A 27,981-nucleotide genomic window follows, 5' to 3' on the forward strand; every position below is an offset into this window, starting at 1 on the left:
ACCGGTAAAATATTCAGCAGGAGACAAGCCGGGGATGTTTCCTAGTTTAAAAGATATCCCGTGATTCCGCCAGAGACGGCTGATGGACCGGGAAACATCGGGAGATGGGAAGAGAAGAAGAGCGAGAGACTGACACGCGGGTGGGGAAGGAGATGAGTTGATGGGGCTGGTCCCTGCAGAGACGGGCTTGGGGGCGTTTGTAAGGAAAAACGGGACCCTGCAGGGAGCGGGTTCACCCTGGGCAAGGTAGGTACCTGCTTTTCTCATCTGTGTGTTCATAATACCTCTTTCTGTTGAAAAGTAACAACAATAATACTAATTTAAAAAAAAAAAAAAAAGAAACACCGCTCCAAAATCCACCCTTGGTAAGAAGGGCTGGTGTCTTTTTTTTTTTTTTTTTGAGAAAATTGCAAGAAAATATATATATATTATTATTTATTATATAACATTGTCAACATCAACACCACAAAAAAAAGTAACATCCTAGTTGTTTTCGTTCAAGCACTCTGACCGTATTGAGAAAGGCAGCAGGAGCTTCGTGTCCCCTGGAGAACAGAAAGAGCGGGAGGGTGGGGGGACAAGGACACGGGGCTGGCGGTGGCAGCGACACAAAGGGGGCGGGGACCGCGGCAGGGAGAATTGTGCCGATCTGTTGATTTTTTTTTTCTTTTGAAACAAAAGAAAAAGGGGGGGGGGGGCGAGTCACACGGAGGCTGATGACTATTTCATCTGTGGTTTCAATCAGTGTCCATCTCTCTCGAGTGCTATCGGTGAACATTCAGTTAAAGAGTCTTGCAAAATACTTTCACTTTTATTATCAACAGGGTATTTTTTCCTTTCCCTTCTCCCATTTTTTTCTTTTTTCTTTTTTTTTTTTTTCTTCTCTTTTTTCCCCCCATAGCTATTGCTCTTGCTTTTTCCCCCACCACCTTGTTAGCTGTTCTCGCTCCACTCTGGCACCATCCCCACGCCATGGACCGAGTGGTACTGGTGGGGCGAAAGGGTTCGAGGCACACCGTGGGAATACAGGAATTCTGTGGGCTGTAGGCTGCTGGGGGGGGACTGGATGCCTGTTTGAGGTCCACACTGCCGGACGATGGGTTGGTGAGAAACCGAGGTTTGGTGCTGGAACATGCTATGAGTATCTCCGATTTGGGGAGAGGTATGGTTGGCCACACTGCCGAGCCGGGGCATGAGCGGCCCCGAGGTAAAGTGGGCAGAGAAGTGTTGGTAGGGTAACCTGTCCATGGGCTGCATGGCAGACACTGTGCAACTGCTGTAGGACGGGACGCTCGGCCACGTGTTGCAGCTGATGTCTTCTAGGCTGGGCACGGGGTCCGTGGGGGGAGCAGAGCTGGCATACATACATGCTTGGCGCTGGGCAGATTCAGTCCTGTATGAAGTGTTCAGTCCCTGCTGCTGGGGGTAACTGGACCTGTAGAAAGGATCTTCTTCTGCTGGAGAAGTTTCCATGTAGGGCTTCTTGTAGGGATGCTCGGTGGTGGAACATTCCTCATCTGTTGAGAGAGAAAACTCCTGGTAGCAACAAACAACACCACTGTGTCCTCGGCTGAACCTCCTTCTCCACAAATCCTCGTTTTACCAACGACACAGTCTGCACAGAGCTGATCCAGACACTTCTCTCAGGCTAAATCCATATCCCTTCTTTGGAATGAATCTGAATCATAGGATGGTTTGGGTTGAAGGGCCCTTCCCAGTTCCCCCAGTGCCCCCCCTGCCATGAGCAGGGACATCTGCACCAGCTCAGGTTGCTCAGAGCCCCGTCCAGCCTGGCCTGGGATGTCTCCAGGGATGGTTCATCCACCACCTCTCTGGCCAACCTGGGCCAGGCTCTCACCACCCTCAGGGGCAACAATTTTTGTGTCTAGCCTGAATCTCCCCTCCTTTAGTTTTAAACCATCACCAATTCTGCTGAAACCAAGTCTTGCACTTGGCCCTGTTTGCTGGGCTGGGGAAGGGATTAACTAGGAGCTCTGGGAGGGAAACCAAGGCTATAAGATGCTGCAGGGATCCTGAGGCTCAGCTTGCTTGGTGATACCCCATGCACAACCCCACACCACCCATTTCATCTCCTTTCTGCTGCCAGCACTTTGTCCAGAGGATGTGGATCCAGTGGTCCCAACTGAGAGACTCAGAGCTAATGCTGTGAACTAAAAGCCTTTACAATTATCTCCTTTCATGATAAATGACACGAAAATGGAGACCGCAATAAAAATCCCCTCGGGAGAGCATCAGCAATGGCACAGTTGAGACAATCAAATTTGGAGTTTTCCAGCCCTGGTCTTTAGCTGTGCCAAGGGAGCCAGGCACATAAATCCACGCAGGGCTGTGTGCTGGAGCCAAGGGTAACAAAAAAGAAAAGCAAATTTCACAGCTAGAAACAACAAGGCGCAGCTTGCAGAGCCCTTTGTTTCCTGCAGCATCCCGGGCCAACAGAGGGAAGGAGATAAACAATTTAGGTGAAATCTCTAGGGTGAAGCAAAATGAATAAATGAATATGCACTTATTTATTAATTCGCAGGGTCATCAAATGAAATCCAGCTCTGCTGGAATGGATGGCAAAGTTCCCAGGGACGAGCGCTTCACCGAGAGATTTTAAGGACAGCGAGACAAGGGAAAGGGAGCTTGTTCTGACCCAGATTAACTTTGCTGCTGCTGCAAGAACAAGATTTCTGGTGCAAGCAAAAAAGCATCCCAGTTTTCTCAAAGCCCTCTTGACTGTACCCTTTCAACTGGGGTGAAGTTTGAAAGAATACTGCAAGAAATGGCCTTTTTCAAATTTTCTCAACCAACATGTTTTGGGTTGCAATTTTTTTTGCCCCCAAAATATAGAAGAAGGAAAAACAGTTTCATAAAAAAAGAGGATCAAAAGCATTTGCCCCCCAAAAAGCATTTGCCAAAACACAGATGCTGCTGCTGGGTCACTCCAACACAAGTGCTCGTATTCAGGACGTGCAGATGGGCAACAAGGCACCTTTTGTTTCTTGTAAACATGCACATACCCTTATTATAATACTATAAACAGCCCTGTGCTTTCTCCTGGAAGCTGCACCCACTCAACTTGTAAAATAACCCATTATTTCCACTCAGGTGTGCACCACATCCAGCTGGAACAACTGCTGTTGTTAGTCTTGGTCTGACAACCCCAGAAAACATCAGGTACCATGGTACAAACTGTGAGGACTTTCCCCTTGGTGTCCTGTGACTTTATAATAGCAGCTGCCCATAAATTCATTTCCATTCTATGTTTTTTTCCTGACAACAGCAAAACCCAACTCCTAAGTCCCAGCAATGCAGAGCCCTGATAATCCAGTTCTCTTCCTCCTCTGCCTTCTCTTAAATAAGGACAGAAAGGATGGGATAACCAAGCAATGCAATCACATCTTTTAAATAGCTAGAACAGTAAGCAGAGAGATGCAAAAGTGCATCAATCTCCTTAATCCTGATGAGGTTCATTTTATATAGGAGCAGTAGAGATGATGCAGCCCCCTGAAAGACAAAAGCTGGAAACACAGATCTAAGCTCACTCCTAAACACGGGTCTATCACACAAGATACATCTGGAAGAACAGCCTGAGCTCTCGTTCTTACAGCCAGCCTAAAAGTTTTGGCTCCCTATCCCACCACTGAGTAATAAGAACACTAGGGTGGAAAAACAATGTCTTGTAAAATGAAGCATTGTTCTGCTAATAAAGTTTTCAGCATTAAACCGCATTACTCTGCTGGCGTTAGAAATCATTGGCTTGGGGTTTGACTGTTTATTTTAGTTTTTTAAATATACAACACAAACCAGTCAAACTTTGTTTTTCCGTTGTGTAAAAAACGCGTCTGACTTACAACCTGAGGTTGCTGATTTTTCCATTTAGCCCCGACATTTCGCTGCCTGCCACAGCCCAGCCAGGCAGAGCCGCAGTTACGGCTTCGCGTCCAGAATTCATCGCAGGTGAAGCGAGAAAAACAAAAACAACGGAATTTCGGTGGAACCCCTATAGGTGCCCTCTCTTCTGTAAGCTCTTGTGATCACTCTGTTGGCCTCCCTAGAGCCAGGCTCACTGATGCCCTGTGTGGAAATGGCACTGTCACTCCAGATTTAAGATGTGTAAGGACGCTGTGCCCATCTCCAGAGAGGACACAGAGGCTAATGAAAGACCAGAACCTGCCCTAACAGCTTCTGCTGCCCTCTGGCCCCCCTTCCTGATGATTTTCTCATCTGTGTAACCTCAAAGTGCTGGAGAGGGAAGAGAACCATCCATCTTCATCATTAGATGGGATGATGAAGAGCAAAGAACCTCAGCTGGTGCCAGTTGAAGAATTTACACTGGTCCGGGCTTTCTGGTCTGATCTGGCACTGCCACACCACTCCTGGCTGAGGAGACCAGAGCCAGCCCAGAGCAGATGAAATGCATGCCTGTGGGGTGTGGAGCACATCTGTAAGTGGAAGAAGGACATCTTCAAGTAAGAGAATGGCAAAAGGAGGACAAGTCAAACAGAGCTCTCACACAATGCTGAAGGTTGAAGTTGAAAGTCATCCCCACCTGTGCTGGAGCCTGCACGGTGTGTTCCAAGGCCATAAGTCTCTTCCAAAACGTCCTTTCACCTCAGCATCACCATATGCAGGACATAAGAGACAACTGCCTGCCTGCTCTGGGTTTGATTCTTGATGTTGTTCCCTGATAGCACTCTATTGTCCTTTTCCTGTTGCCACTGAGCCCTAGGAGGTGCTGGGCACCTCTGGGAGCTGCTGACCATCCTGGGAGATGCTGATCATCCTCCACTTCTGTTGCTATTCTTGGAAGACAAGAGTGACAATCTGCTCTTGTGACCGGCCCCTCGATACTGAGCAAGCCTCAAAAAGCAAAAGGTTCTGCCAAGCCGCGGAAGCTGCCAGTGCTTGCGAGAAGCTGCTCCGAAGTGGATCCAAGGAAAACGAAGCCTGCAGAATGGGGTGGAAACTGGCTCCCTCACAAGGAATTTGATGATCTATCTAATGAAGGAGCGAGAGCAAGAGCATAAGCAGTTCCAAGATTTACGGTATTTACTACTTCCAGCTGGGTTGTAAATACCACTAAAATGGCTTTTTAAATGGAATTTTCCCAGTTCTAAGATTTGGGCCATCCAGAATGAAATGCAAGCATGTAAAATCTCTGTATTTCATGTTGCACTGAGCCCACCTCTTCCCTTGGTGTAAATCCAGAGAGCTCCTTTCCAATTCATGACGATCAGCTCCCTGGGACAGAAGACAATGAAGAATGGGACCCAACTGGTTTAGTTTTTAAAGCTCACCCACACTTCCAGGATGTTACAGTAGGTTCATCCCAACTTTGTGAGGGAGACACAATGGGTGATTATCACCAACACTGCTGTTTTATCCAGTCTGGTTTCTAGTATGAATCTAGCCTGAGCCTGAATAGCCAATACCAGTGTGCAAGGCTGACAAGGGCTCTCAAAAAAAGAAAAGACAGATTCAACCAAAATGGGCATCCCTAAAGGAAAAATAAGACGTACATCCTAGAACATGAAACCTGAGACACGTGGGTTATTTCAGCAGTCTCACAGTTTTCTATATGGCTGTGTTGCACTGCAGAAGAACGCAACAGAAAGGGTTGTGGGGCAGAGACAATCCAACACTTAAAGCTGGCAGCTCTTCCAGAGGCAGCAAGTTGCCAGCGCTGCCTGCAGAGACCCAGGAGGCACCTCCAATGGGAGAGAGGGATGCTTATATGAAGCTGCTGAATCTACAGCTCCACAAGAAATGTGGCTGCACAGCAAAAGCTGGGAGCACACCAGCCCTCTGAATATCTCCCCACCATGCAGGTGGGCTCTTCTTTACCCTCAGTGCCCTAGCAGCCAGCTTGCTCTGGGCTCCACTGCATCTCCCCAAGCTGCAAACATCTCCAGCTGCAGCACAGCTCAAACCTTGGCCAACTTATTGTGTCTCCTAACATGGGCAAGACGAGCAGGATGTCCTGCAACAAGACATTCTATATCTGACTTTTGTCCTACAGATACTTTGAGTGAAAGAAAAGCAGGGTGGGATGAGGGAAAAACCAGCTCAATCAATGAAGAGGTCTATCCACCCTAACATTGCTTGTTCTTGTGCAGAAGGGGGAAAGGCATTACTGTATCTCCACCAACCTCAGCAGAGTAGGAAGGAGATGACAGATACGTTCTTTCTTATGGGCAGGGTCATGTCCAAGCTAGGTGGCTGAAGGACACAGTCCTCGCTGGTTGGAGCCGGTGGATTCTGCCACATCCCTCTTCTCCCTCAGAGTGCCAACATGACAACTTTCATAAACCTCCCCAGGGAAAGGCTGTTCCAGTCTCCTCCTGTTCAGCATCATAAGCATCCCAGAAATCTGTCAAGTGGTTGAGATTGTGTAAGGCTGGGAGGGAGCAGAGGTTTAGAGAGATGGCTTTTTAGTTTGCAGGAAGTCTGAGGGAGAGGATAACACAAGGGAAAACAAGCCCCAATGCCCTAATTGGGACGTGGGGCTAAAATGAAAGACAAAAAGCAAGCTGCCTGCTGGTAAGTCCTTTTGGGCTTCTTGAAGCACAACAATGAGAGAGGGAGAGGTGGAGAACAACCAGAAAGAAAAAAAAAAAGGCAAAGCTCTAACTGGTCTTTGTTGCAGCCTCAAAATCCACATCAAGAACTGATGCCATTCCTTGGTAGGATACAGGATTTGAGTTAATCCATCCTCTCAAAACCAGTCTCTTTGTGAAACGGCAGAAGTAATCTCAGTGCGGAGCAGGGATACAATGCAGGATGATCCTTGCCTTGAGGACTGCCATTCCCCAGCCTTCAGCATGGTCAGAAAGTGCCTGGAGCAGGAACCCCATTGCACCACTCTGGGGTCATTCCCAATGCTGCGACCCCACACTCCCACCCACGCACCAGGAATCACCAGATTCGGGGCTCTGGGATGTGTGCTCCCTTCCTTACTCATTCAGAATATCAGCTCCCTGAAAGAGAGGAGCCTTCAGAGATAACATCCCCTCGCAGCCCTGCTGCTCTCCCGTAATGTAACTCCATATCAGATCTCCAGAGTGAATCCATCTTGGCTTGACAGCTAAGAACAACACTGTCAGCCACAGAGCTAAATCTTTGTCTTAGGTCACCAAGGAAGAAGAAGTTGAATAAGGGGCCTTTGAGCTGCTCGATTGCAGACCTGTTCTCAACTGAGCCTAAACCAAGACTCGACCTCTTGATCAAAAAGGGTACACAGAAACATCATGAGATGTCAAAGCTGGAAGGAGCCATATCTGAGAGACTATCTTGGAAAAGAGTGGTGGTATTTGTTACAGAAGAAACAGACACCAGCTGGTCTCAAACCCAGTCAAATTGCCCTCTGCCCCTGCAAGCACTTATCCATAACCACAGCCTTGCAAAAAGGAAATAATCTGCTTGAGATAAAGCCTAAACTGACAGAGGAGAAGTCAGTGTTTGCAGAGTTGATGATCCAACAAAATCAATAATACTTCCAGTCCAGAAAAAGGACAGAGGTGCATTAGGAAAGAGCACAGTCTTGCTTTCATTTTTCCTTAGACGGTGAGGCTTGTTAAAAGTTCTGTAGAAAAGTAGGAAAACAGGAGAGCTATGAGGGAAAGCTTAATATTTCATGTAGAAGGGAGAGGCTGGAAAGAGGAATATTATAGGCAAGGTTATTTTCTCAAGTTCAGTAAAGTTCGGTGCTAGAAGAAAGTGTCACGCTCAGTCAGAGTTTGAGACAAAACATTGGACCACGTTCTGATTTATCTCAGCGGAATTGCTCATCTCTAGTGACTTTTTTTTTTTAATTAATTTCACTTTGCAAAGAGCTGCTTGGCAGCTTATGTTGGCTCTCTGTTTCCCATTAACTTTGTATTTCTTTTCTTTAAGCCCTGGTGGCTGTTTTCGATTTACTGGATACATGGGGAGGGGGGAAAAAAAGGCGCAGGGAGGAAAGCAGGGACTCAGGCTCCTGAGAAGCAGAGCTCCAGGGAAGAAGCCAGTGGTATCGGACAGGACATTGCTTCTCCTTGATTAAAGCATTTGGCGGCTTTGATAAAAGGCCCTTAACGGCTTGTGCCACTCAAGCCATCATAGAGATAATGAGGGGCCATCAGGTCCACAGACAGAGCCTTGCTTGGCCAGTCTCCTGCACTTTCATAAGGACCTTGCAGGCCAAAGGGGGCCAGAGAGCTTATTCCAGGGCAGATAGTCGTCTCTTTTGTGACAATAAGAGGAAGTGAGATAATTGGGGGATTGAGGGAAACCACCCATGGAGACATCACTTAGCGGGAATCCCAAAACTGGAAGGAAACCTCTGCTGATTCCTTATCACCTTACAATGCAGAGGCGAATGATGAATTGCCCTGCGGTGTGGGGACACGCAGCAGTCGGAGGTTGTCCAAAGGGTTTGTTGCCATTTGAGACAGCTTGTTTTGGTCAGGTCTTTTTGCAAAGGGGAAGAGGAGCGGTGAAAGCTCAGCTCCTGGGGCAAAGGAGCACCAAGGATAGGTCACAGGACACCAAGGGTGAGCAGGACTTGCTTTTCCATCGTCAACTTTGCAGACACCCAGCTGTGTCCCAAAGCCTCGCACCCACAGTCCTGCACCAACACGGGAGTAGCAAGGAACACACACCCCACCTTGGACCTTAGGGACATGGGGAAGCCACTGCAACTCCTCCTTCCCCATCTCAAGTCTAGCATCACCATTTCCAATCACAGCTTTGATACACTCTCTACTAGCACGAGGGTCACCTGGTCAGCCAGAGGGGTCAGAAAACCATGTGTCTGCTTTCCACTCTTTGGCTCAGTCTGACATCCAGAAAATATTAAGATTTATCAACTATTTTTGCTTTGCTTATATACTTGTACACCACACGCGTGCTCTTACAATATTGAAGGGATTGACCACGGATGTGAGAGATCATTTCCACTGCCCCCGCCTCGTCTGCCAGCACTTCCCAGCATCACTACCTTAGACTGTGTGTCTACACTGCACATCCCAGCGCCCCAGGGGTTATGTTACTAAAAATAATGACATGTGGCTGACTGATAGGACAGTGCAGGGAAGCAGGAAGAGATCTGCTGTGGGGAGAGGCTACCAGGCTGGAGAAATTCTCGGTGCATTCAAATGCCACGGTGCATGCTGACTCCTGTTAGCATTTTCCATGCAACGCAGACTGAAACCTGGGAGAACAGAACGGGGGTAGGTAGTAATCGTCTCCTGCCTACCCTGTAGAGTTGCATTCAGCCCTGGAAATTCCCTATTTTTTTCTAACTGTCTGGGGTGGAGCTGATCCGAGGCTTTTGCTATCTGAATCCTGCAAGTGTTTCTGCCTCTAAGCATTCCCATTGCTTTGGGAGAGACTGAAAACTGCTCATTCCCGCCCGAGAACAATTATCCCATCGATATCACGGGGCTCTTCACGCCAGGACGAGCTGAGCAGTCAGTGTAAAGCCCTCACAGTTTGATCCTTCAAGCTCTGTCAAAGCAGGTCAGTCACACCAGAGGGGAACGAACATGGATATTATGATTTTCAATCCCACGCCCCATTCATTAGACCAAGCATTTAAGTGGAATTGCTTTCTGCATACAGACAACTGTCTCCCAACCACGACACTCTCAGTCAAATCTGTGCAAAATTCAAGTTGTCAAGGTATCTCCTCTTGGAGATTAACCCTGCCTGAGGGGGCTACGGAGACAGATAAGTCATCTTTATCTCCGGCACCAGCTATCTGACTGAATGTGGATTCACCATGGGCGCACGGTTCTGCCACCCCTCCAAACCAGTCACTCCCCGCCCAGCAGAGATTGGGTTTTAGGTTAATACAGGTGAGAGGAGATTCCCAGCCCTGCCTGGGGGAGCTGCCCACCTCCAGCACACAACCTTCGTCCCTTGCTCATCCTTGAGCATCAGTGTAAAGGAGCCTGGGGCTGTCCAGCGAGGGAAAACATCAGAAACAATGCTGATGGTCATGTTAGGAAGGGGAAAGCACAGAGTGGAGAGCAGCCAAGGCCTGACCTTTTCTCTTGGTGCAGTGGTAGATCTGGCTGTGCTCCTGGGAGATGGGGTAGGGGTTGGCAGGCGGTAGCAGGTCCTGGGAGGTGCTGGATACCCCGTTCTCGCACTGGTACTGGGAGCCCAGGTTGGAGGAGGCAGAAAGGACTCTGGTCTCGCCACTGAAGGGGCTGTGATTTGAGGACACTTTTTGTCTCACTGTGCTCCTGGGAACAACCGGGTACTCTTTACTAAAAAGAAAAGAAAAGAAAACAAGGCAGGAAAGCAATCAATTAATAAATACATCAGTGGATTAATAAACGAGGGCAGCACATTAGTGTCATGGTGGCTGTTTAGACTTTCAGGGAAATGGAGACATCCCCCTCCCAGGAGACTGCAGCTCCATCGCACTTTATCCATGCAGCATTCTACTATTTCGCTTTCCTTTTAGATTTGCTCCTCTTCCACTACAACTGCTGTTTTACACCAATACATCAAATAGATATATGCAGTTATGTCTAAATACACAAAATTTATATTCACATATTGTGATAGCATTTATAAATTATATACTATGTATATTGTGTATGTGGATGTGCACATGCATGTAAACAAAAATCTCATTTTACAAGCTGACTTGTAGAAGGATTAAATATTTAGATCTACTTTTTGTCCTTATGGTAGTTGTCCCCATCCCTTTTCCCCAGGGTCTGCCAGCCTTGCTGTCCTGGACCGAGGATCCCTGGACCAGAGAACAAGCTCCACTCCAGAGCGCTCAGAAAAGAGAAATAAATAAATCACCAAGACCTGCTGCACATCAGAACCACAAACCTCAGCAAAGTTGGGCTGGGAAGGTGAGCACTGGTGGAAATTCTGGTTTGTTCCCTTGCCCTGAAATCTGTTTTGAAGCAAGGATGTTTTGCCAACACTGGCTGCAAATCCCCTCTCCTACAAGACCCTACAGTGTGTTTTGGAGAGATTTCTCTAAGCACATCAGTAACGTGGCTGGACAAGATTATTCCTGCTCTGCAGGGGGGAAAACTGAAGCTGAGTCTCAGAAACTTGAGGTGAGGTGCAAGCCTCCTCCTGGGCTGTCTCCAAGACAGTCAGGTGCTCTCTGACCCCACAAACTTGCTAAAACACATAAATATGAGGTAGCAACACAGCAGCACCTCGCAAAGTGCCACCAGGCTCAGAGCAGCCACAAACCAAAGCCCAGATTCTGACATAAGCTTTTGTCTTTGAGGCTATAACTATTGGACCAAGCTGGCTTTGAGGTCTCCTACTCACCTGCCCAAAACCATTATGCTGGAGTAAGAACAGGTCCTTAAATCCCATCAGCAACTCACCTGGCCACTTACACATCGAGGAGGAGCACCGAACCTCCAATTAACATCCTTCAGAGAAGGAGCAACTCAGAACTTATTTACAAAATTGAACAATCCCAATTATATAAACCTACTCACAGCAGGGAGCTTTCATCCAAACCACTGCTGTGGTGACTGCCAGAAACATCAACAACCAAGCTGTGACGGAGGGAAAACTCACCCAGGAGCTCAAAACCAAATGTATGTGTCTCACATTGTGCCATGAAAGCTTTCCAAACCCCAGGCACCAGTGGCTTGCCAAGCAGAGCCTGTTCCAAAGGTGGGATTTCTTCCCCTGGAAGCCCAGCATGTCCTCCCCACGGGGCTGGCAGGAGCAGTGTTTTCCACCCATTGGGCTCACCAGCCAGGCAGCTTTTTCCCAGAACCAAAGTCCAGGATGTGCATGAGGAACAAAAGAGAAACGGACTTGGAGAAAGCAGAGAATTACCCCTCAGATACTCAATACAGCAATGAATGCCGGGGACTTCAGAGGACCTCTCTGCCTATGGACAACCAGCACAAGCATTTCCACCCCACTTGGGTGGCTTTTCAGGAAGATCAAGAGCTACAGCTTCCAGACCTTCTAGGAGGTCACCCAGCCCTGTCAGCTCACAGTTCTGAGCTGCCTGCTCTTATCACGCTCCACCTTCACACAGGGATCCCTATGGAAATAGTATCAGCATGACACCCCAAATCTGTATCCCCACCAGGTTTCCCTTCCAAGGAGACAAGCTGCAGGGAGGTGACACATGGACCCTGCCCTTAGCTCTCCTCCCTAACGAGAGGCTGCTGCGTGGATTAGCTGGTTCCTTCTTCCTCAACTCCAACAACACCAACACCAAATCCCTCAAGAAATGGCAGAGCCTCATTTTTTTTTGTTGTTCTCTGTGGCCCTTTTTGAGATAAAAGTTGTCACAATTTCTCCCTGCTTGAGCGCGGTAATAATTGGATGTCTCTTTGGAAGTGCCTTCATCTCCCCATTCACACATGGAATTAGATCTGCATGGGCATTTCTTACAGTAAATTCTCAGGGGAGCTCACAGAGACCCCATCAACATCAGACCTCCACTGTGCAAAGCACCACACAAGCACCGAGCAGCCATCCCCATCCCAGATACTCCCCACTTAAATCTACACCTTCTCCGTTCCAATGGAGAGCTGAGGAGAGCAAAATTCAACAACCTGATTCTTTTCTTAATTAAAAAAAAAAATATGTTTCCTTTCCATAAAGGATCTATATACCTGAAACAGTAATATTTTTACCCCAACATAGGCAGTGTCAGGATGTCACACTCCTGTTGTACACTGGGGACCAAATATTCCCTTCAGAATGCACTTCCAAGGAGGCACATAAGAGAGGACCATACGACAGGACCATGGTGCTCTGCAGGAGACACGGTGGGAAGGGGGAGTCACGATGGAGAAGGAACAGGTTGGAGACACCAAGTTTCCAAACAGCAGCTCCCAGGAGGTATCGCAATGACTTCTTTCCAGACTGAAATATTTCCATTTCAGTCAAAACATGTTAGGTGCTATTTTTGTCAAAAAAAAAAAAAAAAAATCAGCTGTTTGAGAAGGGAGAGGAAGGAAAGTATTTTCTAACTAAATATCTAAAATATTGTCTTTCTTTCACTTTGCCATTTTTCTAGACACAAAGGCAGTTACCTCTGTATTTCTACCTTTTTCTTCCTTGTAGAAGCTGAGCTCTAATAAAGTGATACCAACAGTCACCTTAAAACGTTTATACAGTTTCCTGAGCCCACTCAATACGCAGCATACACAGCTACCATTCTAGTTTGTCCTTCAGTCTTTAAAAATGTATCAGATTCTCCTTTTTTAATTCAGTGCCTAAAAGTCGCTATTCCCAAAATAGGCGGTTTTAATCCCAGGCCACAGTTTAATGGAATGAAAGGTTTTGTTCGGCTCTGGCACAAAATGGCTGTTGTGTCCATAAATTTTGCTGTCCAAAAAAAATGTAGCAAAGGAGGAAGGAAAATGAATTGTTAAAGCTTGACTTCTGCAGGCAAGATGGGAAATTGTCCACACAGCAAGGAAGAGACTGTTGTTCCTGGGCCAGAATGTGAGTTAGGAGTTAGTTTTACATTAGGGTGTTAATGGGCTACTTTTTCTTTTTTTTTTTGCATTAAAAAATGTAAAATTGGAAGAAAAAAAAATAAAAGCTGGTTGGGGAAAGAATTTACGAGGAAGGAAGCTGTCACTGGTCTATTTAAAGTCTGTTGGAAGCTGACGGTGAATATTCGGTTACCATAGTTGGTGTATTACAATAGCAGAGGGGACAGGGAGGAAGAAGGAGACGCATTGCACAAGGTGCTGTACCGTCTCTGCACCACCAGGCTCCCAGCTGAATGGCCACCAGGAGAGAATATTGCTTTGATTTTCATCAGAGCTTGTGGGAAGAAACAAGGAATGAGGTCCAAGTCATAGTGAAGGCATTCGGTCCTGAATTCTGGACTCAGTTCTGAACTCCCACCTGGTTCAATGTTTCCCAGACTCGTAGGATCAGACACCGACTCTACGCAACCGTTTCCTAATAGCACACATATTGCTCTTTAGGGGATCAGACCTTACAAGTGAATCCTGCCTGCGTTTTCCAAGCACTTCCACCCAAATCAGACCTCTGCCAGGTGGAATTAGCCAACTCGGTCTCATTTTCTCTCATGACATCTTCCACCTCCCCCGGCCAAATGGTGCCCTCACCATGACTGAGTCGGGAGCTTCATAAGATCATTTGTGCCACAACTTCATATCTACCAAACAATTCAAAGGAGCAAATTCAATAAATGTTTGTGATCTCAGAGCTCAAAACCTTGTTGGCCTCTGCAAACCGATAAAAACTGTGGAAAATTATAAACATAGACCTTCACAGAGCGACATCCAGTCCACTTTCTTGCTTATCATTATGCTGAAAGAGAGTAATAATTCTCAATTTATTTTCATGTGCAGACTTTGAGTTTCCTAACATACCAGCCAATGCATAGTAAGTGCAGCTGCCAGACAGAAACCTTGTTAAAATCTCTTGGAAGAGCCACGGTTTATAGCCAGGAAGTTTCTGTGTTGAAGCATCCAGCCCCTGCTGGCCCTAAGCAAATTATTTTAGAGGCTGTTTCTGATATTCCTGCAGCCACACGTTATCTACCAAGGCTCTCCAGAGCTACTGTAGCTCATGGTGACAAGATTTCAAAAGACCTATTAAATGTCAGGCCTCAAGGATCATACTGTTATCCATTCAAGGTCAAGATGAGGCATGATACAGAAGAGGGTTTCCCGATGTTTAGCTGCTGCCATGTTCTTTGAAGACCCTGAGCTAGATACTGTCTCTATCTTGTTCACGATAGCAACTTCTAGTCTAAAATCTGACCAAAGGTATATCAGTGGTCAAACATAGCAATGCCCCTCCACTCTTTCCAACTGCCAGATTTTAACTCCTCCTTGGTCAGTCACAACAAAAGAACAAGTGTTTGCCATCATATCCATCCTGTCCCCTCCACCTGCCCAGCACCTGTGGATACAGCAGTGAAGAATTAGCCCCCAATTCCAGATGTGCAAATACAACCCAAAGGCTTTTGCTTTTATATTTCCTAGGCCACCAATTGTCATCCTTCCTGCTGAGACTCAAGAATGGGAAACTAATTGAGGTCAACCATAACAGATATAGAAAGAGGAAGAGAGGAGAAAAAAATAAATAAAAGAAAAGAAACATCATGAGACGAGATGGAGAATGGATGTTGGCCAACAGCTTCTGCAGGTCAGGTCCTGCTGCCCCAAAGAAGGAGCAACAGAGGAAACTACAGCTACCCTGTGTTTCTTGAGCCGACTTTCCCACTTTCAAAGAGCTGTGAATATCCTCCGTTGAAGTCTGCAGAGCTTTATTTTCGATTTCATCGCAATCCTGCCAATTTCTATAGAATACAGTTCAAGCCTACGGTTTCCACTGGGGATCTGACCAGGAAAAACTCCTTGGGGATGTTTGCTGGAGGAAAGCATCGTCTCTCCAACAGATGTTATAATTCTATGCCTCACGCTGAAAATGTTTCAGACAGCACGTGGCTCTTGGGAGATTTCCATGACAGAACATGGGAAATGAAAGTGGATGTAAAAGATGCAATGAGAAGATGCAAGGAGAGCAAGGTCGTTTGCTGTGGACTGAGACCTTCTTGCATTAATCAAACTGGTGTCCATCAGTCCAACATGATGTTAACATGCCAGGGTAGATGACCCTTTTGGACCCTAGAGACTCATCCATTTATTCTACCCCAAAATGCACTGTCTTCTCTGTTATGCCAGCTCTGAATTATGGTACTGATATCATGTCCTTTGTGTCTGGCCCAGTTTATCTTCTTGGTTACACCAGGAAATCTTTGGAATAATTCCTTTGGAGCCAGGAGGATTATTGCGAATTAATGCCAAAGGCAGCAAACTGTGGCTCGTGGTCTTTGATGAAGAAAACATAACATTGAGCTACACTGCCACTCTTCTTTGTCAAGTGGATCATTCTGGATTTTTGCCTCACTTTGAAAGGACCCAGGATACCCATCAAGGGAGCTAAGAGCCACCCTTTCACGTAATCATCTTTCCTCTCAAAAGCTTTCCCAACAAGAAGCTTCAAGCACTAAATTGCATTAATTGGAATAAACATTTACTAGGGCCTGAGACTTTCAGAAGGTCTTCAGCACCCATAATAACCACTAAAGACAATGGGAGCTGCAGATGACAAGCAAAAATTGGTTAAAGGGTTTAACAGAATTACTTTTCCACAGTCCTCTGGCCCCAGACCCACAAACATTTCTCCCCTGCTGTCTTCTGGCAGTCACAGCTTTAAATAAATAAATAAATAAATAACAACAACAAAAAAACCCTAATAGCTACAACTTGCATGCAATCCCCTAAAAAACACCCAATAGCTATGGTTTATTTGCACAGCTCCATTGACTCTCATGCATGGGGAATTTTAAGGGCAAGGTCCTACACTGGCATCTGCAATGCAGATCTCAGCGTCCCTCTGCATAATCTTCACCCTCTGTGGATTTCTGCTGCGTGTTTTGCTCTTGCTCTCCACACCAAATTCCCCTTGGCACAGGCAGAAGTTCTAAGCAGAGACAAAAGGAATTTTTACAGTACAGAAGGGCAAGAGATCTGAAAGGAACCCTTTGCTTAAAATTCCCAGCATCGCAACTACATAACGTTTAGCTGATTTATGTTTTTCAATTGCAGCATGACTCCAGGATACAGATACAGTATAACTCGTATTCCTCTAGCATCTTTTCTCTTTTTTTATTTTTTTTTTTAATTGAGGAAATAACAAGCTTGATCTCATGCTCAGGAACTTGAAAACTTAAAAAAAAACCCTGTTCTCCCAGAGCACTCATCCTGTCAAAGAAACTGCTAAAGGGGTCCCATGTGTCTCAGGAAAGAAAGGAGGTGGGGGGAAAATTAACATGTATCAGAAGTCTGCGTTCACTGGAATTTGGATCTCTCTGGAGCTCATGGCTATTCTTTTTGAATGAAATCATCTGTTGCCGAAAGGCTTAATATCACTACTGAATGAAGTTTTCTACCTGGACAGACTTAACTTTTCTTCTGGGAAATCAGAGAATAAAAATCACCACAGAGGTCCTGCAAAGAAGAAAACCACGGAGAGGGACGGACTCACAAAGACATCCACATCTGCCTTGCAGAGCTCCTGTCCCCAAAGGCCACTTGGGCCAACTCTTGTTGCTGCTTTTGCTCAGCCAGAGACACACAGAGATGGAGGGAAAATCCTCCATGAGACACCCAAGACCTTGAGCTCACTCTTGACTCTCTGACTTGTCTTTCTTCCCTGCTTCATCTTAGTTCCTCTCCATCCCTACCATCTGCCAAGGGTAGATGTTCCACAGGGCAACAAAGATGCTGAAGGGAGTGGAGCACCTCCCTTATGAGGAAAGGCTGAGGGAGCTGGGGCTCTGGAGCTGGAGAAGGGAAGACTGAGGGGTGACCTCATTAATGTTTACAGATATATAAAGGGTGAGTGTCAGGAGGATGGAGCCAGGCTCTTCTCGGTGACAACCAATGAGAGGACAAGAGGTAATGGGTTCAAACTGGAACACAAGAGGTTCCACTTAAATTTGAGAAGAAACTTCTTCTCAGTGAGGGTGGCAGAGCCTGGCCCAGGCTGCCCAGGGAGGTTGTGGAGTCTCCTTCTGTGCAGACATTCCAACCCACCTGGACACCTTCCTGTGTAACCTCATCCTGGTGTTCCTGCTCCATGGGGGGATTGCACTGGATGAGCTTTCCAGGTCTCTTCCAATCCCTGACATTCTGGGATTCTGTGATTCATCAGGCCAAGTCTCCACTGGCACCTAGACCTGCTTCTGCTTCACCCATCTACAAGACCTGCCCTGAGGCGAGTGAGAGAACTTTGGACCCAGCAAACTGATCTCCCTTCCATCATCTAACAGCCAAACGTGCAAGGAGACAACAAGAGCTGGCCAGCTGGCAATTCTTTGTGTGAAGACGGACTTGATATCATGTAATTTGGTCTGTTTAAAAGGCAGACATGCAAGCAAATCATTCTGATTCTGAAGGCAAAACAGGCAGAAGGTGGGCTCCTCACGCCATCCCACCATCCATGGGGTGAGCCCTCCAAGGAAAGCAGCTTTACATTCCAAACATGCCCATCACATTCTGCTTTGCAAAGAGGGAGACGAGACACCCGCCCAGCCTGAGGATGCTTCTTCTAGACAACACCTTCAATCTCCACACACCTACTCACATCTGACCCAAGCCCTGTGCAAGATGGTAGGACCTAAAGGTTCAGTGCTGGAAGCACATCTTGATCAGGGCTCAGGTTTCCCAGGCTGCTCCAAGGGGTGGGAGCGTAGGTAGGTGAGCAGAGGGACACGCTTTGGACCAGCCTTCCCCAAAATTGGGATGTCACAAGCCAGCTCATGCACCCGGCTGGATCACCCCTGCATCTCAGCCTCGTTTGCGTCACCCAGGGCTGCTTCCAGCTAGAAGATGTCCCTTTGCAACAGCCCTATGCCAGGAATTAAAAAACATTTGAAATAGAAATAAAGAAAATGTAGAGGTACCAAGGTTTTCCTCAGCATGAAAAATTAACTCCCTCCATAGCTATACCCCTTAATGAGATGATCAGTGGCCTGAGAAACATCAGGTCACCAGTTTCCGGTACAAAAGTCTGTACGCTGTATTTTTAAAGAGTGTTTTTTCCAGCTACTTTTTTCTATAATTAAAAAAAAAAAAAAAAAGGCACTAAAAACAAATCCCACCATATTCTCCAAGGCACAAATAGACGTCACTCCCCTGAAGCCAAGACAGATGTACCTATACGTGCCAGCTGGGGAGTGGGTCCATCACTGCGAAAAAACCTCACTACATATGCACACACAGGTATACATTTATATATTCATTTTTTCATATATATTTAATTATATTTTAATATATATTTATATGTTAAACCTATATAAACCCACAAAGGTAGGTCATACTTCTCTAGCATGCTCAATCCTGAATGGTTCTTTATCTTATATATGCAATTTATTTTTTAATGTATGTATAATTTTTATGTATGTTTTCATATATTTATATAGATACAATTTTGTATATATTCAGATAGATATAAAAAACCACAAAGGTGGGTACATATTTGTCTAATATTTTCAACCTTGAATGGGTCTTTATTTTACTATAATACTCCTATCCTGCTCTCCCTTTAAAAAAAAAAAAATGAAATCTTTGTAAAGGTACAGAGTCATTTCTATGCTATCGATATAGAAGATAAGTTATTAAGTAAGCGAGCATCAGAAATTATCCTGTAAAGTCAACGCTGTGGATTTTAACCCTTTCAACCCAGGTCTGAGTGGGTGCATTTATATATTCCAAGTGTTTCTGTTCACTGTATCGCTGACTATGACCGCAAGCCCGCATAAAAATGCCAAGCAATTTTTAGCACAAGCTCAGCATGGCTCGATGCCATGCTCTTCATATGGCATCCAGCCCTCCTAATAGTCCTCACTGTTTTACCTCCTCCCTCTCGCTCCAAAAAACCCCGCGATGAATGTAAACCTTCAAATCTTTCCATTGACCGTAATGAAAGGGTAGTTTAGCAGCAAGAATGTGCAGGGGACATCATTACTCAAGTTCCAATAGAGGCTGGGAAGCTGGCATGGGGAGGGGGAAACTATTTCAAGTGGTAGTGCACCCATAAATAAATAAATATTGACATATTATGCCAGGATCTGTGCTGTCGTTGGAAAGGGCAGGCAGGCAGGGAACACAGGGCACATTCAGAAGACCACAGAGATGATTTAGATTGAGAAACATGATTTTTGTATTTATATATGTATTTATTTTATATATATTTATTTATTTTCATGTATATATTTACTGGCTTTTCTGGGTCTGAGCCTGAAAATGTTTGTACACAGGAGTACATTTGCCCATTTGAGTAGTGTTATGGGCGTCACCATTTACAGGCATTATTTGTTGCCCACCAGCACGATTCGCACAGTTGCGGAGAGCTGTGCTCAGGTCACCAAATGCGGCAACCAGAAGAGACTTCTGTATCTGCACCAACATCTGCACCCCAGCCTGCAGTGAGCACCTCCAGCCGGCTCCTGGGTGGGTGGTAGAGAGAGACCTCCCAGCAGAAGGTCCCAATGCAGGTCCCTACAACCTTCCACCACCAGCCAGCTCTGTCAGTCCCGGAGAATAAGGGATCTGAGTCACTCCTGCCCTCCTGGGTGGAAAAATGCTATATTGAGTGTCTACATCTGTCTTAGGTATAATCATGGGTATGGCAGGGTTCCTGCAAAACATTTGCACCAGGAAGCAACTTGACATATGGGTGAAGTTCCAAGTGAAGTGAAAGGCACGAAGTTAATTACTGGCAGGACCTGACATTTAGAAAAGGACTTGAAATGGGATTTTTAAACAGGATTTAGGTTTGATTTTCAGCTTAAGCACTTACATCCAAAACTGAGATTCAAAAAGACCTCTTCAGCCACCTGGCCCTGGAGATCCCAACGTTTTCTGATACCTCCCTTCTTCAACCTGAAACCACCATGCCTACGCTCCTGCTCTGCACATCCAGAACTGACCAGGCAAACACTCCCCTCCTGCCAAAGACCCTCTGAAAGCCAGAAACCAGCACAACTTAAGTCTCCGCACCAAGATCTCCAGAAGCATCTGGAGCACCATTAACAAACCTGTTCTCAGAGCAGAGCTGAGAATTTTGCCTTTAAAGCACTGCCACCTGGGCAAAAAAATACCCAACAGTTATTCTACAGTCATCTGATGACCAGACCTTCTCAGAGTCACTCCAAGTCTCTTGTTGCTTTAAACAGGTTTAAGCCCACATGCAGAAACATCTGTTTAGTACAAACTAGAGGTTGTTGTGGACGCAGACATGTCAGAAAGATATACAAGGTCCCAGTGGCCAAGAGGACAACCCACAGGTGAGATCCTGCCTCTGTAACCCAGCAGTTAGGGCATTTGCCTAGGAGTGGGAAGTCCTGGATTTCAGCCCCACATCCTGATGATATTTCAACAGCTTGACGTAAAATACACAAGCAACCGCCAGAGAAGGAGCCGTCACTAGGTTCTGGCTTAGCTCAAGCCACAAAAGACATGCAAAGCAAAGCCCAGGTGGCTCACGTGGTCCTGAGCAGGTCCCCGCGAGTGAGACACACGTTACCTCTGCATCCGGGACATCCTGTGGAGCTCCATGTCATCGCTGCCGCGGAAGCCTTTCGCAAAGGGGTTGTTCTCAATCTTTAACTGGGTGATCTGAAAGGGAGGAAATGCAACGGGTTCATCACAAGTCCAAGGCACAGCCTGGGAGAGAGGGGATATTGTTATTAAACCCAAGCCTATAGGGATGTGGGGGAAAACACAGCTTTCAGGAACTCAAGTCATCCTTCGGCTCAGGCATCAACCACTCCAGATGGGCCTTCCTCTACATCTCTCCACTGGAAAAATACCTCCTTTCATCAACCTCCCACTTCTCTCAGGCTTGTCCCATAACTAACATATGGGACTGTACACAAATAAAAATTTATCAATGGGGGAAATGTGTTTTCTTAGAGTGACTTACTTTCTTTTTGCTGTTGGGACAGCAAGGGCTGCACTTACCAGGAATGAAATTCATACTGACTGAACAAATCCCACTGATACCAACAAGTATTTCCTCATCCATATTCAGCCATGACCCAAACCTCACCTCTTAGAACCTGGATCCTCTCAGACTGATGAAGCTCACCCTTTCTGTATTTCAGACCACCTAAATGTTCTCCAGGTGCTCTGCATCTGCCATCCATCCCCAGCCATCCCCACACCTGTAACCACTGCCTGGAATAATTGTCTTAGAGGACAACTCCACCTCTGACCATCATGCCGTGGAAGAATATTTGCCTCTCAACTAATTCTAGAAGGAATTAAGAGGAACTAGTTTGCTTGCCTAGTTAGCTACTTTCAGCCTCTCAAGTTTCCTGGGATGGATCCCCCTCTGATTCCTGACTTTGGTCCTCTTACAACATCTAAATTAAACATCTAAAGCAGCTGCTGTACAGAACGTACCCTTATCCAAAGTGTTGCTCAAAGAGGTGCAATCCTCTCCTTCACAGAGGACTTGGCTGAGTAGGTTTTCTCAAGCCAGTGGTTGTCATTTAAGCAAATATTAACTGTGGACTAGCAACACTCTCAAATGCCCTGCTGATCTTGTACAGAGTCGCTCTGCTGTGCCAAATTTGATGCAAATGCTTTGGTGTCTTTGCAGAAGAGGATGGAGTCTGGGTGCCAACCTCACACCAGCTGCTCCTCCAGAGCTGGCACGGCAAAGCAAAGGCAGCAGGAGCTCTGGCTCATTCAGCAAAAACACAACCATAAACCCACCCGTATATTAAATAAATCTGTCCACAGCTGGAGTTTGCAGTCAGGGAAACCCAGCCTTGGGGGAGAGGATCAGTCTCTGTGCAAAGTCCCGTACCAGCCTTCAGCTTATTTTTAATATTCAAGCAGAAGAGGCCACAACTCCCCTTCTTCTCCATCACTGCCTGATAGTCTGAGCCTTCAGCCAGCAGTCGGGAGGGTCACTTGCCCAGGAGGAGACACGACCCTGTGTTTGCCATTGGAGGAACTTCAGGTGCCCACCGCATTTTATGGAAACACTGTCCTTCCTTCCCATTGAAAGTCGGCCAATGGGAAGGAAAGAGCTCAAGATTAATGGCGGCAGAACAGAGAGAGGTTCATGTCCACTGAGTCAAGCACACACAACCGGACCCTCCTCTCTGCCAAAATTCAAAGAGAAAAATCTGGCTCGGCTAGTGTCAATAGCAAACCCCGCCAGGTGTCTGCACAACCAGATTATTTTGCTGTTTTCTCATCTTATATTTTTTTTCCAAAGGCTATTTATTTATTTGCCTTTTTTGCCCAGTTCAGCCCCAAATCTCACACAAAGACCCCATCACCCCTATGCTTGTCCCCATGAGCATTCCCATTAAATCAAGACCTAATTTATTAAATAAACAAGGCATTGTTTGTTTGGGTTTTGTTTTTTGTCACGCATTTCAGATTTCAAAGAGAAGGGTGAACAAATGATCTATTTGGTCCAATTTGTCATTTGTGTTGTTCTCTAGCATATTTTATAATTAAAAGCCCTAAATAATCAAACCACCAGCAGTGTATTCTGCAAAGAAATTGCCTATCAACTCCCATTGGAGAGGTGGTAGCATTTCTGTAATGAATAATAGTCATTATTCAACTTTCTGAACATTTCTATGCCATTTGCATTCTGAAACGCATTCAATGTACAAGTTGTCCTCACTTGCCGAACCCAATAGCAATATTTGCTTGCATAAGTGAAGTCCTTCACTGAGCGAGGATTTACAGGATTGGCACCAGCACACAAATGTACAAAGGGCCGGATTCATCCCAACCTAACCGAAGGCAGTTTAACCAAGGTGCCTGTATGGGGAACATCGTCTCCCAGTGTTCCTGCTGGAATCAGTGGGGAGCAATGGGGGCTGCCAGAGGGTACCAGGGCTCTGAGGTGTGTCACGTTGCCTTCACAGGTCTCCACCACTCTCCATTCACCAGAGAAGGAGCCATCAATATGCTAGACCCTAATTTAAGGACCTCAGTTGAATGCCCTGTTTGATGAATCAAGCCTTTAATCACCTAAGAAATGTCAGATGAAATATCATATGGGACCTCAGTCTTGCAAATATGTCACTTTATGAGTAGAGAAGTTCCCTTACCCTCATGAGAAACACTTTCACAAACAATAGTATTAACATATATGTCACAGGCAGAAAGCCCCACCTGATGCCTGGCTAACTTCGGCCTCCTTAAAATTAGAGATCTGCTGGATTGAAGGCATCTAGAAACCAGGGATTACAGAAGGTTTTAAATTAGGTCTCAGCTCTTTGGTGTCCCTCAGATGGATTTCAGCAGGAGCTTTCAGAGCAAAACTTCCCTAGATGACAACTCAAGGCATCAGCCCCAGCACTAAGCCAAGGAGAGTCCAAGCCAGATTGAACACAACTGTACACAACAAAATACAAAATAGAGAAAAAGGTGGTGAATCCCTGCTTTAGAAAACAGCCTGTGGAAGGTATTTTGTTTGGCCAGTTTTTGGCTGGCTGACAAACTATTTCAGAGGTGGAAAAGCAAACAAATGGGTGGAAATAAACTTCTTCTGGATCAACTTTGCCATAGCGAAACTCTGTTTAATTGAAAGTAACTCATGGTGGGGGGAACAAAAAACTGTCAGAAAATCAAATGACAATTACACCACGAAAAAAAAAAATATATATATAGCATCCTGCAAGGTCATCAAGACAGAATGCCCAGGGTTGGATTATATAGCACAGATTTAATAAAACTGTAGGGCTTTGTTTATGTGTTTGTTTATGAAATAAATGGATGGCAAAGTTCACTTCTGACCACTGGTTTCTAAAGCGGCTGCAGACCCTTCTGAGACAAGAGCTTGCCAGGGTGAAGCCTCCCACATTTACACTTTTCAGGGCTTATCTGACCGATGGGTTCATCTTCACTTTAACGGGAAGCGACAGTTCCCAATGAAATCTCGGCGCCACTTTCTCTGGGCTAACTGACCACAAAGCTCTTCTGCTGAGATATTTCCAACGGCATCTGTAGCTCCAGCATGATAAAATTTAGCGTTGCATCTAGTTAAGTTGAGGAAAGATGCTCTACTTTTTTTTGCATAGCCATGTATTTATATGACTGTGTGTGTCTACAGGCTCATGAACATTGTTATGGCCTGGGTCAAAACTACCACTTAGCATTACTTCTTGTCAAGCACTTGCCATAACAATATTTTTCTGAACTGGATCTAACTTTGCAAAACTTTGCTAGGGCTGAAATGTTCCACATCACATATGTGCCCTGGGCTCCTTTTTATTTACTTATTTTGCTATCAACAACACTGGTCCTACTTTTTTGTTGTTGTTGTTGAGCACTTCAGCTAAGGGAAAACACACCACCCTGACCCTCTCAGGCTTTTCTGACACTGTCCTAAAGGCTGGGCATTTTGGAAAAGGGACTTCATGTCCTGCAAGGGGGGCATCCTTAGTTTTGTGAAAATCTTCCCCACTTGGACAACTTAAAAACCTTAGTGAGGAAAAAAAACACAACACCATTCAGGTCACCCCATTTAGTGAGGTCGGGGTGATTACTCTTGAGCTGAGCACGTGTGGACCACTGCATGTTGTGGAAATACATGCTGTCCCTGATGTGCAGGTGACCACAGTCCTGCTCAGTATGGTAAAGATGGGCCAGGACCATCCCTGTCACTGCTGCTGGGAGAAACTGGGATGCTGGGCTTCAGGCTTGAAAGCACAGAGCCTTTTTCTTTCGCACTCTCACTTACCCAGGTGGAAACCAAGTCCATGGAGGAGGAAGCCAAACCAGAGTGGTGGGAAGGAAAAAAATAGATGAAGACAAGGTGCCTGCTGAGACTACGGACATCTGGCTGGGCCAAAGAGAGGAGCTGGACGGAGAGCTGAGACCCCAAACTTGAGGGAAAGACCAGACAGAGGAAGCCGGGGGGAGAAAATGCTGAACCCAGAAGCCAGTGAAGGAAATGGGAGGGACTGGGAGCTTGTTGGAGGTGCTGGTGTGAGACAGAGGGGCTCATTGAGGAGGTTGTTGACTGAATCGGGAGACAAGAACGGAGGATGAGAAGAGACAGACCTTGCAGAGGGTTGGGGAGGAGAAGGTGGTGGGTCAGGAGGTGGCACTGAGGCTGGAGAGAGATAAGATGTCTTTGCAGAGCTTGGGGACGCGGCTGGATCAAGGACCAAAAGGGGCCGGGAGCTTGGAACTGGCTGAACACCCTGTCCTAGGGTGGCAGGGACAAGCCTGAGGACAAACGGGAGACAGGACTGGTTCAGACACAGGTTGTGAAGGACACAAGAGCTCTTGAAGGAAGACACCGATGAAAAGGAGACACATGGTCTCATCCTGTTTAACCCAACTATCTAAGGACACAGCAGATCAATCTCCAGCCAGGCCCTTCACTGTTTCTCTGCATTGCTATGGTGAACGTAGCACTTGTGGGCGCCTATAGCATCCCAATGGGGGCTAATGTTTCCTTAAAAGAATTTGGGCTACCAAGAATGTTAAAAAAAATCAGCATAAAACTGGATATCCTGAGGGGGGGAAACCAATATAAAGCCCAAGTCCAGCTAACGGGGAAAGTAGGTTGTAAAAATTAATGAGAATAATTGTTGTGAATTCTTGCTTTTGAAAGAACCCTCATGAGGGCAGAACCTTAATTATTTCTGTCTATTAGGGTTCATTTCCTGGTCCTAAGCAGAGAGCTAGTACCTAATAAATACAAGCTAGTAACACAATGATTTAAGCTACAGCAAAATGGTACTTAACTGCAGGGGAAGTTAATATTTGGGAATCAACCTGATTGCAAGCACCCATTGTGTAAATGGCAAGGAAATGAAATGTGCATGTGACCTATTTTAACACCTCAATATTTCTGGGGTATTTTTTCATGGTTGCAGAGAGGGGGGAGGTGGTCGACCAAGCTGCTGACAACCTCACTGAAAACTTTACCAAAACCTTCTTCCTAGTTTAACTCTCCTTTTGGGGACCAGGGCTGGGGAGAGGGAGAGCCCAGTGTGTCTAAATATCTTTTCAGGCTGCCTAAAACATCAGGGGAAATAAGCACAAGCCCTACAAAGGGATTGCAGCTGTGCTATTGAAATAAATTGATGGATCTGAAATCACGTGAGTGTTCCTATAGGCTGTGTAAGCATAGACTCAGATGCATTTATGGGCAAGTTGTACAATTAATTCTGTAACATAATTCACCCATAACATAGTTCTTGAAACCCAAAACACATGCACATATGAATTTGTGTGTATATGTGTGTGTAAAATACGTGGGTTTATAAAAATTATTTGTGAAATATGCTGGTGTTTATAAGTCGTGTGATCGTGCAGATCAGAAAGTTTGCACGAAGGATGTGCTACAGGTGATGGGTGCAAGTGAGAGATGGCTCTAAGCAGGAAAAAACAGGCAGTGCACCAACAACAAGATGTGGGGATGGACAGACAGAAACAGACAGACCCGGACCGGTGAGACTGCGATTGTTTACGGCAACAGGCAACAGTCTGCATTGCAACATGAAAAGATATTTTGCTAAGCTACATCTCAGCTCTGAGAGCTGAACTCGAGCTTCTGCCTGTAGAAAAGACCCCACTTGCCACCCCATGCAGCTGAAGAACATTATTACCCCTTTGCACAACCAGCATCCGCCACAGCGTCAGCTGCTCCCGCCTCAGCCCCCATATTATTCTCCATCTGCACTGGGGCAAGCTACAAATTTTATTCCCTTCCCTGGAGGGAGATGCCATTTAGGGTAGATCATTCCCTAGTTTATTTTTATGGCTCTATCTTTCTCAGTTGGGTCTTTATCTTGGGGCTACAGCCACTCTTTATTTCTTTCCCCCAACGATTTGGTGCAGCAAGAGGAGGAATGTGTGTGTTTCTTGGGGGGGAGGGATGTAAGTGTATGTAAAATGTGTCGGGGGGTGTGTAAAAGATGTCGCGGTGTCTGCGTGCGGGTGCATGTGTCTGCTGGGATGCGAGCGCGTGTGTGTCTGTAGGGGTTCACGCGTTCGTCAGCGTGTCTGTTTTGACAGAGACGGATACGCAGATGTCATTCCTTATCAACCAGATGTTGTTGATTTACAATCAAATATTCCTGCTCCTCCTAATATGGCAGTTTTCCCAAACTACTGTACTTACATGTTTCTGCTTGGCTTTTGTTTTATTTGCATGATAACTTCCCCCCCCCCGCCCCCAATAAAACAGCCCTATTTTTCTTCAAAGGAAAGCAGTTAAATTCAGGTCTGTGTTCTCATAGGGAAATGCATTTAAAGCGAGCAGTGTGTCCTGTTTTATTAACTCCCAGTTCTATTAATATTATATTCTTTCTCTGAATCCATCAAGCAGAAGTTAAACTTGATTTTATAGCATCCACAGCGGAGTTATAATTTAAGGCATAATTTGGCGAGGGCTCAATTTGGATTCAGTTTGCTTGTCCTG

The 27,981-nt window shown here is 45.9% G+C and overlaps 1 protein-coding gene across 3 annotated transcripts in view; it reads right to left on the minus strand.

The window, feature by feature from the left end:
* Nucleotides 1-420: 420 nt before the first annotated feature.
* Nucleotides 421-27,981, minus strand: part of TBX5 (T-box transcription factor 5) — a 44,684-nt gene continuing 17,123 nt past the window's right edge. For all 3 annotated transcript variants that reach the window (XM_065033851.1, XM_005500160.4, XM_065033850.1), the window contains exons 7-9: nucleotides 21,091-21,182; nucleotides 10,033-10,259; nucleotides 421-1,517 (exon numbers count right to left, since the gene is read on the minus strand). In XM_065033851.1, coding sequence (XP_064889923.1) covers nucleotides 934-1,517; nucleotides 10,033-10,259; nucleotides 21,091-21,182 — 903 coding nt within the window. In that variant the 3' untranslated portion in view covers nucleotides 421-933. The remainder of the gene's footprint in view (nucleotides 1,518-10,032; nucleotides 10,260-21,090; nucleotides 21,183-27,981) is intronic.

The sequence above is a fragment of the Columba livia genome, chromosome 17 (assembly GCF_036013475.1).
Source record: "Columba livia isolate bColLiv1 breed racing homer chromosome 17, bColLiv1.pat.W.v2, whole genome shotgun sequence".
NCBI lineage: Eukaryota > Metazoa > Chordata > Aves > Columbiformes > Columbidae > Columba > Columba livia.